Genomic DNA, 17,352 nt, shown 5'->3' on the forward strand with positions numbered 1-17,352 from the left:
GCGACTTTTGATAAGGACTGTTAACAATTAACATGAGATGATCACTGGGGGCGGTGGACGTTGTTCTTTGAAAATTAATGCATACACGTATCCAAAGCAACGACAGTTCAACTCGTTCGTTCTGGTGCCGCTCGTTCAGGAAAAGAAAAATGCAACTCGCCAATGCTGATTTCCTAGAGAGATTAACTGACTGCGTGCATGAAACGTTTGTTGTCCAGCCATGCGCAAGGGAGATGCATGCAGGATGCAGCTCGTGGCTAAAATGGACTTATTTTCGTAAGTGTTTTGATAATGGACACTACAAGACTGGTAGTTTTACCCAACAGTGCCTTTGCATAACTGGCCAACAGTGATAGTACATTTGATTCACTAGCTACTGGAACTGTGGGTGATGAGTTTGTGAGGGATTGCACTGTAGGCAATTGCAAAAACTGTAGGGAACAAACCCTGTCAGCCACTTAGAAAAATAATACTAATAGAGCTAACAACTATCGACCACTTCAAAAAACAAAAAACTGTCGGAAAGATGTAGATTCTTGTAGTGGGAGTTTAAATTCCCTTGGCTGCATCTGTATGTCGATATTAGAGGATACGGAATTGAAATAGGTTCAATATCAAATCAGCCATGATATTGAAATGTGATGCGATTCAAATTCTGTTGTTTGGATGTAATTGGATTGGCTTTTGGAATCATAGGAAGCAGTCCAATTCAATACATGTTTGGATGTACAAAAGCATGAAATTGGTATTTGCTCTGCCCTCTTCCACCATGCCCGATGACCATTGCTCCAAGTGCATGAGGTTCTCCTCCGGCCTGCCACCCACCTTATCACCATGCCGGTGGCACCCGTTGACGAGATCCAGCTTGTGAAGCAGCATGGAGAGAAGAGCGACACGACCTAAACAGCTAAGCTCCATAGCCCAATGCCTTAAATCCGCCTCCCATGGAGCAAAGGGGAAGCCACACCACGAAGACAGAGGCTTCCATGGCCACCACCACCAAGAATCGCCACCTATGGAGATGGATGAGGAGAATGGCGGTGCCCCTATCGGATCCGCGCAAGGAAGAAGAGAAGGGCCGGTGACGCGAAAGAAGAGAGAGGGCCGGCGGCAAGGAAGAAGAGAAGGGCGGTCATGGCAAGGAAGAAGAGAGGAACGCGAGGGACGAAGAAGGGAAGAGGGCGAAGTACATGTGGCCATGGAGGGAGACACGACGACGACAACGGCTGCGTTGGGAGAGCGAAGGAGACACGGGCTTCTTTTTTCAAAGGGAAGGCGAATTCAACATAAAATGGAGGGGCGGGGCTCGGTATTGAGGTGAGGGGCCGTAGGTGCGGTGAATATTTGTTGGCATTGAGCTTGATTTTCAATTCCGTATTCCAAACCATAAAAACAACAGGTATTAGAGTTAGCCAATACCAATTTCCAATTCCAAAGCTGAATATTTACACCAAAACAAGTTTCGTGAATTCGGTGGATGTTAGTTGTTTACCCTGGATGCAAAATACCGAGTGCTATATCATTTTTTTTTGAAAGCGAGTGCTATATCATTTTAAGTGTATATTAACGTTGAGATGAAAAGTGATTAATGCACTTGCACACACTAGTGGGCCTCAAGCATCATCGACTTCGATTCAGAGACAAAAAGGCGCTATCAGGCAGCCCATCCAGCCCAAGCGTCAACGTGCGCCGCCAGCCGCGCCAAGGGGGCCCCGCCCCCGCGTCGTTCACGGTCGGAGTAACCGAAGAAGACTGGGAGAGGCCTCGTTGACCGTCTCTCGCCTCGCCTTCATCCCTCCCCCGCTCCCCGCCCCGTGCTTTTTCCCCTCTCGTCCGCTCGCGGCCCCAACCCCGGACTTCCAGCGGCGCACCGCCCGCGAGCTGGGCGCCAACACCTCCCTCTATAAGCTCGAATCCGCACGCCGACGCTGCTGCCGCCGCCGCCGCCCAGGTAAGCGGCCAACCCTCTCGATTCCTCAAAATACCTTTTCGGATCCCTTTCACCGCGCGTAGTTTGTCTTGAAACCGTCCTTTCGATTCCGGGAGCTATGATCCGTGCCCTCTCGATAAACAAGTAGATCTAGATTAGCCTGCGAGGAAGGCGATTCCGGCAGTTCACCTGCTACCGCTGTTGCTAGTCTCGGGGAAACGGAGGCGTGGCCCTGTGCCGTCTATTGGTGGGGCACCCCAAATTGTGGAAGTGGAACAGTGGCGAGTCCCCTGGAGTCCTGTACTGCTGGTGCGGAGCTTATCCTTAGCTTTACTGTCTCTTTCTTACAGCTGGCTGCTTCAGAGTTCTATTTTTGGGGTCTTATGCATGATGGCAGCGTTTCCTGAACTAACTAGTCTGCCTGTATGATGCCTGATTGCCATTTCTGTATGCCTATGCTTTGTTTCTGTGGTGATATGCTGCTTTTGTGTGTATTGATTAAGCCTACTGGTCAATTGGATCAGGGCATTTCTGGCGTGCAGGGTGGCTTCTTGGAACATCAGATAAGAGTGGAAATCATATAGGTTCCTTGCATAATGGTTTGATCGACAGTTTGGGGCTCCTTAAAGCTGTAGATGCTGACTGGTGCCCTTCGCATTAGCTTGGCACCTACTTTGAGATAGAGGTATGCTGCTCTACACCTCTACCTGTGCAACATAATCAAATGTTCTTTGCTATTAATTTTAACCATCCATGTAGTTCCAAAATCCATTGAACCCCTATGTTACGTGCTTTTTGAATGCTTGACTTTGGATCTGTGTCTCTAGTTTTAGTAGGATCATGGGATGAATTAGGATGGAAAGACGCTTGTTGTTTCATTTTCATTTAGCTTGTATCAATATGGTGAGCCTTGTTTATAAACAAGAACACTGGAATGCGTATGATGGAAATGTGAGTTCCACACATGTGTTTTTCATCGCAATACATCACTATTGGTTGTGTAAGGAGTAGGATCTCTTTTGATCAGAAATCTAGGTGCTTCCATTCATTTGAGCATAAAGGTACTCCAAGTGTGTCAGATGTATATATATTTTTTAATCTTGTGCCCTTTGACCTGTGGTAGATGGTGGTACACAACCTGTTAATATGAATGTTTGGTGTTAAGTACAAGCATATTGCTCATACTGCCTGGTTCGGTAATTTAAAAAATGCTTTAGTTTAGAATATATATTCCATGCATTTTGCCATTAAGTGATCCTTGAAATTGCCTTAGGATTTCTATCTCATATACTTTAATCTTCCGCTCCAAGTTAAAAGCTAAATAGAACAGAAAAATGCCACTGTCATTATCTTATGAATTGTGAAAGGAACACTATTTTTTTTAACATAATACCTCTTGGCAATGCATAATCAAACTATCCCGTGGTTTCGTATCTAAAAGGTTATATCTATTATTTGTACGCCAGTTGATTTTTTTAACATTATTATATCCACTCTACTTCACTCTACCAGTGTGTTAGAGTTACTATCTCAGTTCCTTGATTTGTACTTCATAGAATTCCGTCCCTTCTGTATGTGCAACTAACTGTTTCATTGATCGTATTAAGGTGAATGCCACTGCATATTCCGTTGTACTTCGAACTTTGGTAAGAATGTTTGACGGTGCTCAGAAAGCTCAATACATGGATGGACACAGGGAAAGGTTCATTAGGTTGGTCTATTTATCCTAAGGATATTTCTACAATGCTTGCACATCTATTTCAATACGCTCTGGCCTATCCGCACTTTGCATTCAGCATTGTCCTATTCCTTTGTATAATGAAAATCCTATTGCTGAAACAGTTTATATTTCTGTACATTTCATGTCAGCAGCAATATTCATGAGTTGTTTTTCCCATGGTTTACTCACTATTTTATAGGCAAAAGCTGTAAGAATGAAAGAAATTACTCTTGAACTCCAACAAGTACAAAATTGTCCACTGTTTTAGTTTCGTGGTACCCTAGAAACCTGGCATTTGTTGTAGCACTCTTGTTAATTTAAACAGGTCTTTGCCTCTTTAGTGCTAATAATTTTGGTATGATATGTAGAAGTTGCCTTATGTGAGTTTAAAACTAAATGTTCCTTTCAAGTATTATAAACTTGAATTTTTCTGTTGCAAACAATCTATATGTTCTTTGTGTTTTTTTCTTTGCAATTAAGACCTTTGTATTCAATATTTGAATTTGAGTTGTATGACCATGGTTTTTTAGGCTGGAGGAGTCAAGCCCGAGGTCATCTGTACCTTCTGAAGTGGGAGGTGGAAGTGCCTTGAGGTTCAGCATGCCTGGGTTTGGCTATGGTTCATTTAATGCACTAAGATCTTTCTTGTCAGGTGTCAGAAAGGGCTCTGGAAGACTCAAGTCACTTAGACAATCGCTTACATCTGGTGCTCCTAAGACCGCATTTGCGGAAGATCTTAAATCATTTAAGAAGACTATATTTGATCCCCAGGACAAACTTCTTTTTCGGATGAATTGGGTTTTTTTCTCGTCCTGTATTATTGCTGTTGCGGTGGATCCACTTTTCTTCTTCCTACCCATCATCAACATCACCAAAGATGGCAAACCAACCTGCATTGGTATAGATAAAACATTGGCAGTGGCATCAACAATAATACGGACAGTTATTGATTCTATCTATTTTATACGCATAATTCTTCAATTCCGCACTGCTTATGTTGCTCCATCTTCTCGAGTATTTGGAACTGGTGAGCTTGTGATTGATCCAGTGCCAATTGCTATGCGGTACATTAAAAGTTACTTCATAATGGACTTATTTGCGTTGCTACCACTTCCACAGGTACAACCCTTCATTCTTTGTGTCAAACAATGTGCTATTAATTGTTCAATGGATGTATAGTAGGGTGTTTTCATTTGTTTGCTGGTTCAATTTAGTTACCTTAGAAATAAATATTGTTAGATTATTACAGATTTTTACCACCCAAGATGACAGATATATCCTTTTCAATTCTACCCTGCAGTTTCTTAGTTAGGCGGCCTGCCATTTTGCTATGGCGGTTCAGGTCCTCCTGAAATAAATTAAATTCTTATATTCTGGAGATAGGCAGGATCATAATCTTCTATATATGAATGGGAATCTAGCAAACCCTGTCCTTACAGTTAACACTACTCCTATCTATTTCAACCATAATCGCCATGATCCAATCATCCAAATGTGGACGCCAAATGAACACTTTACTAGAACTGAACAAATCAAGTTTTGATCTCCTTAGTTTCCATTGCTCTTTGACAACAAAGAACATTGCATATCTGTGCACCTTTATATTAAATAATATCACTTCACTAACACACAACAAGCATTTATTACTAGCATAAAGCCATTCATATTCTGAAATATGCATGTTTTAAGCATTTCACCAGTTTACTTGTAACTATCTTGTTGGTCATTTGCAGATTGTTGTTTGGAGATATCTCCACATTTCAGATGGTCCAGATGTACTGACTACAAAAAATGCATTGGTGTGGGTTGTCTTGGTCCAATATATTCCAAGGTTGTTACGGATTTTCCCTGTGACTACAGATCTGAAAAGGACAGCTGGTGTTTTTATTGAAACTGCTTGGGCTGGTGCTGCTTACTATCTTCTATGGTTTATGCTGGCTGGTCATGTAAGTGTTTCCCTGTGCTATGCATTACCGCATATTGTTCTATTGTTTGTTACTCATCAGAAGCTTGCAGCATTAATGGCGTTGATCTCGTGAGATCTTACCTGAGATCCTCAAACTGATAACTTTTTAATCTTTATAAAACGTGTTTGTGTTATATAATCCAACGTAAACTGTTTAAACTCTTCACCCATCATGTTAGTTTTCTAGAGGTAAAATGAATATTAAGCATGCATTTTAGGCATCATCAGCATCTTCATGTATTTAATTTTTGAACTTCTACTTGAAGGTTTTCCTTTGTTGACCTTTGATGATATTCTTTCCACCTATCATTGTTGTCTGCATCATGTAAAAGGAATACTCACTGCCAGCAGTGTCCATCGAGGTTGTCTCCCGTTAGTTTCTGTCGGCAATCGTATTTCCGACAACTCATGCTGATGTTATCTTCTGCAGAAAGAGAATTCATTTGTCAGCATTATTTGTTGACCATAATTTTCCTTAGGTGTCTACATATTCCCTTATTAGTTATATATGTGTTTTTTTGTTTGTTGCAGAATGTCGGTACTTTGTGGTACTTTTTAACCATTGAGCGTGAAGATGACTGCTGGCATTCATACTGTCATCTCAAGGATGGATGTGATAGCAACTACTTGTATTGCAGTGCTAATCATAATGGCAACTATGGCAGTTGGTTTAGTAGTACCCAAGTATTCAACCAGTGTAATGGTACTGTTAATAATCCTTTCAACTTTGGCATCTATCAGCAAGCACTGGTGTCTGGAATACTTGGTCCAGGAAACTTTATCTCAAAGTTATGCTATTGCTTCTGGTGGGGATTGCAAAATCTAAGGTACTCCCTAGTCACTGTTGTTTGAGAGATTCTCATGATGCAGAATTTAAATGTGTTCGGATAATTCTGAAGCTCAGCGATGTCCAGAAAATGACTGCAGTTTGGTAGTAATACAAGTGGCTTTTCATTTGTTCCTAAGTGCATGCTAAATTCTGCTCACCCGTTTCTGAAAAAAATCTATATAGGTAACACCACTGTGTTCTATGCGACATTTTTCTTAAACCAGTATAGACTATTTTGTGCAGCTTCAAAGCGCATAAAGGTGATTTTGGTTCTATTTAGAAGATATTAGGAACCGCATGGGTTGGAGCCAAATTGCTGACGACATCTGTAGATATACGTTTGAACATCTGAATCGAACTATTAGTATAATTTGGTTTTCTAACTAAAATTTGCCCAATATGAGATGTATATGTAATGCTGGGCATTATAATCGTCGAGCTAATTTTAGTAATAAAAATACACTGATGCGCTGTCCTGGCAACCTACTGCATTTCAAGCTGTCCTCTGTTCTATCTGTTGGCTAATCCTGTGCAGGATGTCTGGTTCACAAAAACCAAAGTAACCAGCTGGTTCCTTGTTTTCCTCATTTGTAGTGGGACCTACCGTAATAGCTGGAAAACTGGTGTTTGTATTGTCTGTGTCAAGACAGAATGGTAGTATTAACGCTTATGAAAGATGAAGCGAACAAAAGATGAATAGGCAATCCATGAGAGAATGAGAAACTGATCAGTTTGCACCTCCCCTGCTTACTTGCTTAGGTCGAGATCTTGGCATCTAGGTCCTATCCGTGGATTGGAAGTTTGTGCTTCATTTTGCTGAAATGTGAATTCTAGTTAGCCATTATGCCTGCTATCCTAATTTCCATTTCCATTTAACAGTACACTTGGTCAAGGGCTTGTGACAAGCACATACCCTGGAGAAGTGCTATTCTCTATTGCAATATGTGTTCTTGGATTAATTCTTTTTGCTCTCCTCATTGGTAACATGCAGGTAGAGTGATTTTTTCCCCGTTTATTCTGTTGAGCCTTTCCTCTTTATTTGCTTGATTATGAGTTGAAATTCTACAGAGTTACCTACAATCAGTTGCTATACGCCTTGAAGAGATGAGAGTTAAGAAACGTGATGCTGAGCAGTGGATGCATCACCGTTCACTGCCACCAGAGATCAGACACCGAGTGAGGCGGTATGAACGTTATCGGTGGTTGGAAACCAGGGGAGTAGATGAAGAAAGTTTGGTTCAAACTCTTCCAAAAGATCTCAGGAGGGATATCAAACGTCATCTCTGTTTGGGATTAGTGAAAAGGGTCAGTTATTGCTGCTGAACCTATCGTTTTCTGCTTTCTTCAGGTTTTTTCCTTTTATTTCTGTTTTCATTTTTTATATTTGCTGCTGATAGGTACATTTGTTTGAGAATTTGGATGAACGATTGTTGGATGCAATATGTGAGCGGTTAAGACCTGCCTTGTACACAGAAAATGAATACATTTTGAGAGAAGGTGATCCAGTGGATGAGATGCATTTTATTCTCCATGGTTGTTTGGAGAGTGTAACCACTGATGGTGGACGAAGTGGATTCTTTAACAAGGTCCAGCTAAAGGAAGGCTCTTTCTGTGGTGATGAGTTACTCACCTGGGCATTGGACCCCAAGTCGGGCGCTAATTTCCCAGCTTCCAGCAGGACTGTCAAGGCACTCACTGAGGTTGAGGCATTTGCCTTGTGCGCCGAGGAGCTGAAATTCGTGGCCAGTCAGTTCAGGAGGCTGCACAGTAGGCAAGTTCAGCACACATTCAGATTCTATTCCCAGCAATGGAGGACTTGGGGGGCCTGTTTCATTCAAGCGGCATGGCGCCGCTATTACAAAAGGAAGATGGCGGAGCAGCGACGCAAGGAAGAAGAGGCAGCAAGCCGGCCAAGTAGCAGCCACCCTAGCCTCGGGGCGACTATCTACGCTTCTCGTTTCGCGGCTAACGCGATGCGAGGGGTTCACAGATTAAGAAGCAAGGCTGTCCCCGCAATTGTCAGGCTACCAAAGCCCCCAGAACCAGATTTTGGTGTCGACGATGCTGACTAATGAAGCAATCACACTGAACTCGGTCGTAATTGTACTCTATGGTGTCTATAGATTGTGTACAAAATTTTAAACACAGAACATAACGGAGGACCATATCTTGTTTGACCTCTAGAGAAATGCAAATGTATAATTTTTGACTTACTGGAACCCCAACGTTGCCAGCTATAGCCAGTTATCATCTGTGTCAAGTGATCTCATCTTTTGCTTTCCTTCCATGTGAACAGGGGGTGTTTGGATTCTGGAGCTAAAGTTTAGTCCATGTCATATCGGATATTCGGATGCTAATTAGGAGGACTAAATATGAGCTAATTACAAAACTAACTGCAGAATCCCTAGGCTAAATCGTGAGATGAATCTATTAAGCCTAATTAATCCATTATTAGCGAATGTTTACTGTAGCATCATATTGTCAAATCATGGACTACTTAGACTTAATAGATTCGTCTCGCGATTTAGCCTAGAGGTTGTGAAATTAGTTTTGTGATTAACCTATATTTAATACTTCTAATTAGTGTCAAACATTCGATGTGACAGGAGCTTCTAGCCCACACTCTAAGCAAAATTCGTACTCGCATCGGGTTGGTCTCAAAATTGGTGTACTCCACAGGATCTAACGCGGGCAAGCAGTTTGGGCCCAAAAGGACTGCCACTGACATCTCTGCCATCGTGGGTAGTGGCCACATCCCGCTTGTGAGATGCTGCCCTTCCTCGTCCGCCGCCGCCGACGCCTCGCCCTTCCCTTCTCCACCCTACACCCGCCCGCTCCCGCCGCCGCCTCCACGCCGCCCTCCTCTCTCGATGCCACGGCGGTGCTCGAGACGCTGTCCCTCTACGTTAACGACTGGCGCCGCGCGCTCGACTTCTTCCACTGGTCCGCCTCCCCCGCCGGCGCCAACCTGCCCCCGACCGCCGCCACCCTCGCCCGCGCCGTCGACATCCTCGGCAAGCACTTCGAGTTCCCGCTCGCTACCTCCCTCCTCCTCTCCCACCACGACCCCGCGCGGGGGGACCCCGCTTTCCTCCGCCCCGCGCTCCGCGCCCTCCTCAATCGCCTCGCCGCCGCAAATCTCGTCGACGACGCCGTCAGCGCGTTCAACTCCACCGCCGCCTCCATCGGCCTCCGCGATGAGGCCTCCTTTCACCTCCTCATCGACGCGCTCTGCGACAACCGCCGCGTCGACGAGGCCGATCACCTGTGCTTCGGCAAGGACCCGCCGCCGTTCCCGCTGCGCACGAAGACCCACAACCTGCTCCTCCGCGGGTGGGCTAAGACCCGCGCCTGGGCGCGCCTCCGCCAGCTGTGGTTCGACATGGACCGCCGAGGCGTTGCCAAGGATCTTCACTCCTACTCGATATACATGGATGCCCTTTCTAAGTCAGGCAAGCCGTGGAAGGCCTTCAAAATTTTCAAGGAGATGAAGCAGAGAGGCGTTCCAATTGATGTCGTTGCATACAATACGGCGATCCATGCGGTTGGGTTCGCGGAGAGCGTCGATTCTGCTGTAAGGTTGTACAGACAGATGGTTGATGCTGGTTGCAAGCCGAATACTGCCACTTTCAATGCAATTGTCAAGTTATTCTGCAAGGAGGGGAGGTTCAAGGAAGGGTATGCGTTTGTTCAGCAGATGCACAAGGCTGGGTGCGAACCCAATGTGCTCACATACCATTGCTTTTTCCAGTACTTGAGCCGTCCACAGGAGGTCCTCAGACTGTTTGAGAAAATGCTTGAGAGGGGTTGCCAGCCAAGGATGGACACATATGTCATGCTCATAAAGAGGTTTGGGCGATGGGGTTTCCTTCGACCAGTGTTCATTGTGTGGAAGGCAATGGAAGAGCAGGGTCTTAGCCCGGATGCATTTGCATACAATGCGCTTATTGATGCATTACTGGAAAAAGGTATGGTAGATTTGGCTAGGAAGTATGATGAGGAAATGCTTGCGAAGGGACTCTCACCCAAGCCAAGGAAAGAGCTGGGGACTAAGTTGCCAGAAGCCGAGTCTGACAGTGATAATGTACTGAACGGTGTGCTTTGATTTCTGAGAGCTAGAAAGGGACAGCTCTTTGTTATCATTTGACCACTGGAGCTGATTAAAACAATGGTGTGATCATGCTCATGTTCCCAAACATATGTTGCTTTGCATTGAAGGAGATGTAATGTGATTTCATGGACTTTTCTTGAATTAATAGGATGGATCATATTGCATTTCTGTCAGTTATAATGTGGTTGTTCCCTGGGACATATGTGAAATAGCAGGGGGTCTATGGATTGCTGGAAAAAAAGGATTATGAGATGCTCAAGGGGCTCCCATCCATGTTGACATGAGTGAACTGAAGGACTAAGAAGACCCAGCAACGAACTACAGCTCAGGGAGTTTGTAAAATGATGGTCTATGCCCATACTGGTTCAACTTACTGAACAGCTAGTATCAAAAAAAAAAACTTACTGAACAGCCTGACAGTGTATCATGGAACAGGGATGCTGCACACTTTTATTCAGCCAAGTCAGCATATCATTTGCCAATTGGGATAAAAAATGGAAAGAAGTTCAGATCAAATGCAAATTCTTCACTTGGTTGCTCCTTTGGTACAACATTTTCACAGTGCACAAACTGCTAACTCAACTTGCCAGCTTTGTTATCACAGTTAATCGTCAACTCTAACTCTCCAAAACATATTGGCAGCTTATTCAGGGATGGTTTCTGCCCGTAATTCCTTGGTAAATATAAGAAACTGGTGGCACAGGCATGTCGAAGGAAGTACATCCAGGCCCATGAGGAGAAATCCAGACAATATATGTTTTGGAATATTTGAAAAGAAGAAATTGGCGAACATTTTTTAGACAAATAAGCTTGGATTTCATGGAGGTGGTCCGGATCATTAAACAGAACATTGGCATGCGAGGTATTGTGCTGTCAATAGCACAGTAGGAGAGAGAGGAATTGCTGTTGGGAGTCTGCATTGCTGACTTTGCTCAGTGTTGTCGGAAGCTGTCCAGTAGTTTTTCATGTTTCATGGAGGAATTGTTGGTGGATCTGAAGCTGTCCAGTAGTTTTTCTGTCGTAACATCGGATCAACTAAGCACTTTCTGATCTGACTGATCTTTGATAATATGATTTTTACATGCTACTAGCCTTAGTGTCAATGACAAACAAAGCCACAGTGATCGTCATTATTTAAATTGTAGGAATGACCTGGAAACTGTATGGAGCGTCTCCCGATCATGAAATTGCTGTCGAATCAACACAACCTATTATAGACCTGACCGGTTGTTTTTGTGCAGCACCCTTCATCTAATATTGCAGGTCGATCAGCTGAAAGTTGTAAGGAGGATGCTACAGAGATGACAAAATTTGCATGATCATGTTTCATGGAGGAATTGTTGGTGGATCTGAAGCTGCTTGCAGTGTTACTTTGGCCTGTATCCTTTTCTTTCTTAGTTTCTTCTGCTGCAAAATCCTGCACGGCGAGATATACATCGTTACAAGCCTGCAGCGTTCGTTCAGCCTGTAGCCTCTTCTTTCTTTTGCTGGAATCTTTAACATGGTAGCTGAATTGTCCAGTTTTTAGCTGATGAAATTCCTGTGCGTTGGATTAAGCCATCACCAGCAGTCTTGTGACAAAAGTGTGCTTCTGTAGGCACCATGCCTTTCAACTGTGATGTACGACTAGCTGTACATGTCCTTGGTTTCTAGCATAGTAGCCACCGGTACATGTCCAATCCAAAACTGAACCGAACTGTTCGTCAATTCGCCAACATCATGTTGGACGGATCTCTGCGATACGGATGGACTCGTAGCCTGGAGCTGCTCTGTGGTGTCGACAGACGTTCGACCATGTGGCTACGGGCGTACACTCGTTGGTCCATGCATCCCCCCCTGTGCTGCTTGATGCTCATCCACCAAACGGTCGACAGCCTCACCAGAACGGCAGCGGCTGCCTCCCTGCCGTCTCCGGCCACGGGCACGTAGGCACGGCCTGCTCCCGGTAGGCTCTACAGGGCGCTCATGGGTGTGTCTGCAGGCGCGCGTACCGGGAGCTACCGCATTGTCTCCTTGGGGCCTAACGACTTGCCTGAGATCGAGACGGGTCGCGTACGTTACGTACGCGCGCAGGTGATGAGCTCCGGCTAGCGTATCGATCGGTCGCCGATCACAGCCGCTGCAGCTAGCACACCTTGGGGGGTCCGGGCGGCGTGGCTGGAGCCGTCCGTGCCGTCCGTATCGGCAGGTCGGGACGACGCGGGACCATCCGGCCGGGAGGGCAACGCAGTAATGGCGCCGTGCCGACGGCCTGGGACATGTCGACGACACGGGATCCCCGCGGGGTCACTCGCGACCACGGCGCGTGCGCGCAGGCAGCGACGCTCGATCGCGCTCGCGGCCGTGCGGTAACGACGACGTTGTCCATCCCCGGACGACAGGGCGGCGTGCGCAGGCGCGCGGGCAGCCGTTGGTAGGGTGGGGTAGAGTCCGCGTCACCGCGTGGTGTGGCGCCGTGGAAAACGAACGCGCGCGGCCGCTCAGCCGGCGGCATCGACCGTTGCGCCGGCCGCGACGGGCTCCAACGATTGATAGATCGATCGGCCGGTCACCTGAGATGTCAGATGTCCACGAGCTCTCGTTGTCGTATCCGAATCGGATCTGCGTGATCCTGAAATGATCCGCTCGACCTTGCTCCTTGGTCGTCACGGTGACTTATCATATCGCACGCATGTTTAATTTGGGCCATCGGATCATGCCATGCACGAATCGGATGGACTGCACTTACCGATCACAATCACATCAGCAAACTACGACGTTGTCATGCCAGTTTCATCCAGGCAATGGCGTGCAACGACGCCCACGCCGACCGCGACGCGGAACGGCCACGATGCTCGGCCGGCATGGCCGACGCCCGACACGTACCTTTTGGCCGTCGACGGGACAAGCAGCCGTGGTGGCGAGGCTGCCGGTAAGCCAGCCGGGGCGCCGGTCGAAAGAGGCCTATCCGTACCCCTAGCTAGGTAACCGCCAGCAAAACCATGATACGGCCGGAGACGATGGTACGGTGAGTTCGATCCACGACGACCTCGCACCTATCGATCGATCGGGCCTCGCCGTGGGTTTGTAGTTGCGTCGCCGTCGCATCGCGTTCGTAGTGACAGCGGCGGCTTATGGCTCCCTACTACGGCTGCGACGACTGTAGTAGCAGGCTAGCTCCGGCCGGTCACCGGTCGTTGAACAGCATTGGTCGGTCGGTCGATCTGGTGATCCGTGAGTGGACACGGCGAGTGATGGAGACGACGACATGTTGTACGTACGTACCGGCCTGCCGGAAACAGCAGCTGGGCTCCTCGAATTGACGACCTAACCGCTGCATTAATCCACACGGCGGCTCCTTGCATTGCGGCCAATATTGCCTTTGACGTCGTATCGCGTATTTCGCGTCTCGGCGCACGTTTTGTCTTGCGCACAACATTACAGCTAACATTACCTAAGGTACTAAACGTGCACTTGGGGGGCAGGCCCGTTTCCTATTTTTCTAGACAAAGTTCTGGAGTTCGAAACGTGAGTGTACTTGTGCATTCTATTTTATTATAAGAACCACATTTCCTAAAAATTCTAATTCTTGCAGATTATTTTTTTTCAGATGTGGATACATATTTCTACGTTTGATTTCCCAGAAAATAATGGTCACCACCTCAATCTTTTTGAAGCAATACAATTAGGCATTATTATGACATCTTATCTTACTTCTAGTTGGATACTTCTTTTACAGTCCCTAGATTAATCCTCACACATGATTTAGAAAAAAAATACTAGAAAATCTCACAAAAATAAAAAAAACACATATGACTATCAATTTGGGAACTCTAATACTCATTGATAATAGTAGTCATTGGGTCTATATTTTCTAAAAAAGTCACGTGTGCCATTAAAAAATAGTATAAAGTAAACCTCTAATATAACCTAATATAAAGTAAGCACACACCTCTACCCTTATAGAAACATAATAAAAATTAAGCTCTAATCTTTATCTTAATTATCCACCTATTCTATTATAAAAATAATTTAAAGCAATCATCTAATAAATTACCCACCTAGATCAGTATTAGAATAACCTAAAGTATAACCCCTAAATTACCTTTGTCATTGTATAAAAAATATCCCTAAGTACTACTATATACTTCCTCCACCTCAAAAAGAAAGTCATCCTGAAAAATCTCGAACAGACTAACAAAGATATGAAATGATCTTGCCCGCCCGTGTTTATTAGCTGCATTTGATGCTAATTGGCTGAAACAATGGCATATTTATGGAACAAATTTTTTAATCTAGAGTAATTTGTTTTTTGAAACGAGGGAGTATGTTTGTAAATTACTAGCTTATGTATGTCAACGTTAATATAGGAAAAGATAGACTAGGTGTATATAATTGAAAGAAAACCTAAACTCCATCGATTTCTTGCAGTATTATTATTACCTGAGCTGATACCCGCAAAAAGAAAAACTGAGCTGATGAATGGATAATGCTTACGGTTACGGCCTAGTGACGCAGGAGAGTATATACGATCGGCGGCCGGTGCCCAGTGGTGCCCCCACGAGCCGATCGATCGAGCCCCTCGTAGCCATCTATCAGACGTCCAATCCGGGGCGCCGCGCATCAAAAACCGCGAGAGCGCGAGCGGCGCGCGTCGTCGTGCCACGATCGGTCGCGTCGTCGTACGTGTCCCGGCTCCTTGAGCCAAGTGGCACAGTGCAAAGCGGAAGCGGCCTCGCCGCATCCACCGGAACCCGGAAAGGGGGCGGGGGCGGGGCCTTCACCTTCCTTTTCGTGCGCCGCGTCGTTGCACGGTCGCCCCCCGTGGACGTGCTTTTGAGGTTGAGACGAACATTATTTGACGTGATCGTCTCTTCGTGCGGACAGGGCCTTTTTTGACCGCCTGCGCCGGGCGCCGCTGCTGATCGGTGCTTAATCTGTATGATGATCCATGGGCTGGACGAACACAAAAACCATCGATCCTGACGTACCAGGTGTACGTTCCCTTTGGACGTACGGGCCTCGGGGTACTGAACAACAGCCATGGTTAATTCCTATCAACATTCAACAATGCTCGTTGCCGACAGGTTGAAGGACATACGACGGCTATTTGTGTACCTGTGTGATGTGATGTTTCTTGTGTTTACAGCATGTCACATTTGAGTGCGAAGCATGCAGTTTACTATTTGCTTGCACGCTTGTGCAGTCAGGTGACACTAGAATAGTTGGAAGGAATGTTTAGGGAGGTAGCTATAGCACTGTACGCGCACAGGGGCGCGCGTAACCTCACGCGCGCGCGGCGTGCGTGCCCGGGCTTTGAACAGCATCTGGTCAAAGCCGCCGTCGAGACGGATCGCTCGCCACCCACTTGGACTTGGGGCAGTGAGACACCACCTGAATCCTGATCCACACAGGAGCAAAGCTTTGAATTGATGAGCCTATGATACGCCTATACATGCATGCCCTTGGCCAAGTTCCAACGTTCCCAAACTCCCACGCCCCCACCTGGCCAGGCCATGCCACCCCCTATCTCTCTTCCAATTACCTGGGCCTCCATCGCCTTCTACTCCACTCCTGACTCCTGCAGACTCCTCTTCCAATTACCTCTGCAACGCCACCGGCTTAATTGTTTTTACTGCAGCATTATATTACCAGCTTTTACCATGCACGCATGCATCGTTATAGTTCAAGCTTCTTTTAGAGGGATCTTTTTAGTTAAACTAGCACCTGAACTGACATGCACCCACTGCGGGGAGAGGGGGACAGGGTTCTTGTTCATTACAAAAGCATGCAGCTGCTAGTACAAACAGGGAAGCTATAGGCACAGTACGGGCTGGTACAGTTCAGCACACTCTATTATACAAAGGTTAAGAGAGAATTTGACCTTCTCAAAAGAATGGTATTTGGGGGCCTTTTCCAGTCACAGAGGATCTTGTGTGGATCTAATGCACCCAATATTCTAGTGTTCCTGATGTGCTGTCGAGGCAGGGGCTTAACTTAGTTTTAAATTTAAATGGGTTAGTGTAGGTCATATCAGATCATTCAGTAGGGGAGTATACTAATCCCTGCATGTCCATGCCCAAGAGACAAGGCGATGTGCCGGTCCGATGGAGAGCCACAAGATCAGGTGGTACATGGCATGTTTGCCGTATGAGCGGCATTGACTCGGTTGGAACTCGGGAGCTTTGCCTTGGGAACGAAATTTGTTCAAACGAACGTACCCTCCCTTCACATTCTTTTTGTTTGTCCATCCTGTGTGCACGTACCATACACCGACAACAATGCCGTTATTGCAGTTCTTATATAGGGCCATAAAATTTTCCTCTTAAAAAAAAGTATTGCATGCTTGGAGCAGGTTAAGTAAGTAGCTTTATTGTGTTACTAAGCTCCTGGCTATATTAGGGTTAATTCACATAAACTAATTATTAATTCACGCAGTTGTTTGTAGAAGTCAAACAGTGACTTCCTCAAGAAGGCCGTAAGTTTTATTCCAAAGAGAATGGCCAAAAGCCAAAATGTACCTAGCAGTTACTTGCTTCTGAATCAGTTACGGTAACAAATCTGGATCCAACCGTACTTGCAATGCAAGCAGCTAGCAGGGACCATCCTGCTTCCTGCCTCATCTTCTGCTAAGATTCAGAAACTCCAGGTGACTTTAGACAGTGGAACAGTAATAAGAGGTAGCAAACCTGCTAAGACTCAGCTCCTGCAGTTGATTTTGGAAACAGTAATCAGAGGCAGCAAACCTACTGCTCCGGTGTAGTTTTATAACTGCGTCAGGACAAGTAGAAATAATGTAAATTAAGCAGGCACCAAG

General features: G+C 45.8%; 2 protein-coding genes across 3 annotated transcripts; both read left to right on the forward strand.

The window, feature by feature from the left end:
* The first annotated feature begins 1,770 nt into the window (after window positions 1-1,770).
* Window positions 1,771-8,658, forward strand: LOC117863710 (probable cyclic nucleotide-gated ion channel 6). 2 transcript variants are annotated; one of them, XM_034747527.2, is made up of 9 exons: window positions 1,771-1,951; window positions 2,455-2,615; window positions 3,538-3,641; window positions 4,181-4,769; window positions 5,384-5,596; window positions 6,148-6,443; window positions 7,325-7,436; window positions 7,514-7,750; window positions 7,843-8,658. In XM_034747527.2, exons 3-9 carry the CDS (start codon window positions 3,583-3,585, stop codon window positions 8,515-8,517), a joined length of 2,181 nt encoding a protein of 726 aa, XP_034603418.1. In that variant the 5' UTR covers window positions 1,771-1,951; window positions 2,455-2,615; window positions 3,538-3,582; the 3' UTR covers window positions 8,518-8,658. The 2 variants fall into 2 exon arrangements, with proteins under 2 accessions (XP_034603418.1, XP_034603419.1); XM_034747528.2 differs by lacking the exon at window positions 1,771-1,951 and adding an exon at window positions 2,125-2,239.
* A 142-nt stretch (window positions 8,659-8,800) lies between these two features.
* LOC117865968 (pentatricopeptide repeat-containing protein At1g80550, mitochondrial) lies at window positions 8,801-12,119 on the forward strand. Its single transcript, XM_034750251.2, has one exon. It carries the CDS (start codon window positions 9,213-9,215, stop codon window positions 10,548-10,550), a length of 1,338 nt encoding a protein of 445 aa, XP_034606142.1. The 5' UTR covers window positions 8,801-9,212; the 3' UTR covers window positions 10,551-12,119.
* The last annotated feature ends 5,233 nt before the right edge of the window (window positions 12,120-17,352 follow it).

The sequence above is a fragment of the Setaria viridis genome, chromosome 7, assembly GCF_005286985.2.
Source record: "Setaria viridis chromosome 7, Setaria_viridis_v4.0, whole genome shotgun sequence".
Classification (NCBI taxonomy): Eukaryota; Viridiplantae; Streptophyta; class Magnoliopsida; order Poales; family Poaceae; genus Setaria; species Setaria viridis.

What these genes read in the sequence shown, in the direction of transcription:
- LOC117863710 (XM_034747527.2), top strand. Translation starts at nt 3,583, where the DNA reads ATGTTTGACGGTGCTCAGAAAGCTCAATACATGGATGGACACAGGGAA. An exon ending in CGTTGCTACCACTTCCACAG is followed by an intron (nt 4,770 to 5,383) that starts GTACAACCCTTC and finishes GGTCATTTGCAG; the next exon opens with ATTGTTGTTTGGAGATATCT. An exon ending in TGGGGATTGCAAAATCTAAG is followed by an intron (nt 6,444 to 7,324) that starts GTACTCCCTAGT and finishes TCCATTTAACAG; the next exon opens with TACACTTGGTCAAGGGCTTG.
- LOC117865968 (XM_034750251.2), top strand. Translation starts at nt 9,213, where the DNA reads ATGCTGCCCTTCCTCGTCCGCCGCCGCCGACGCCTCGCCCTTCCCTTC.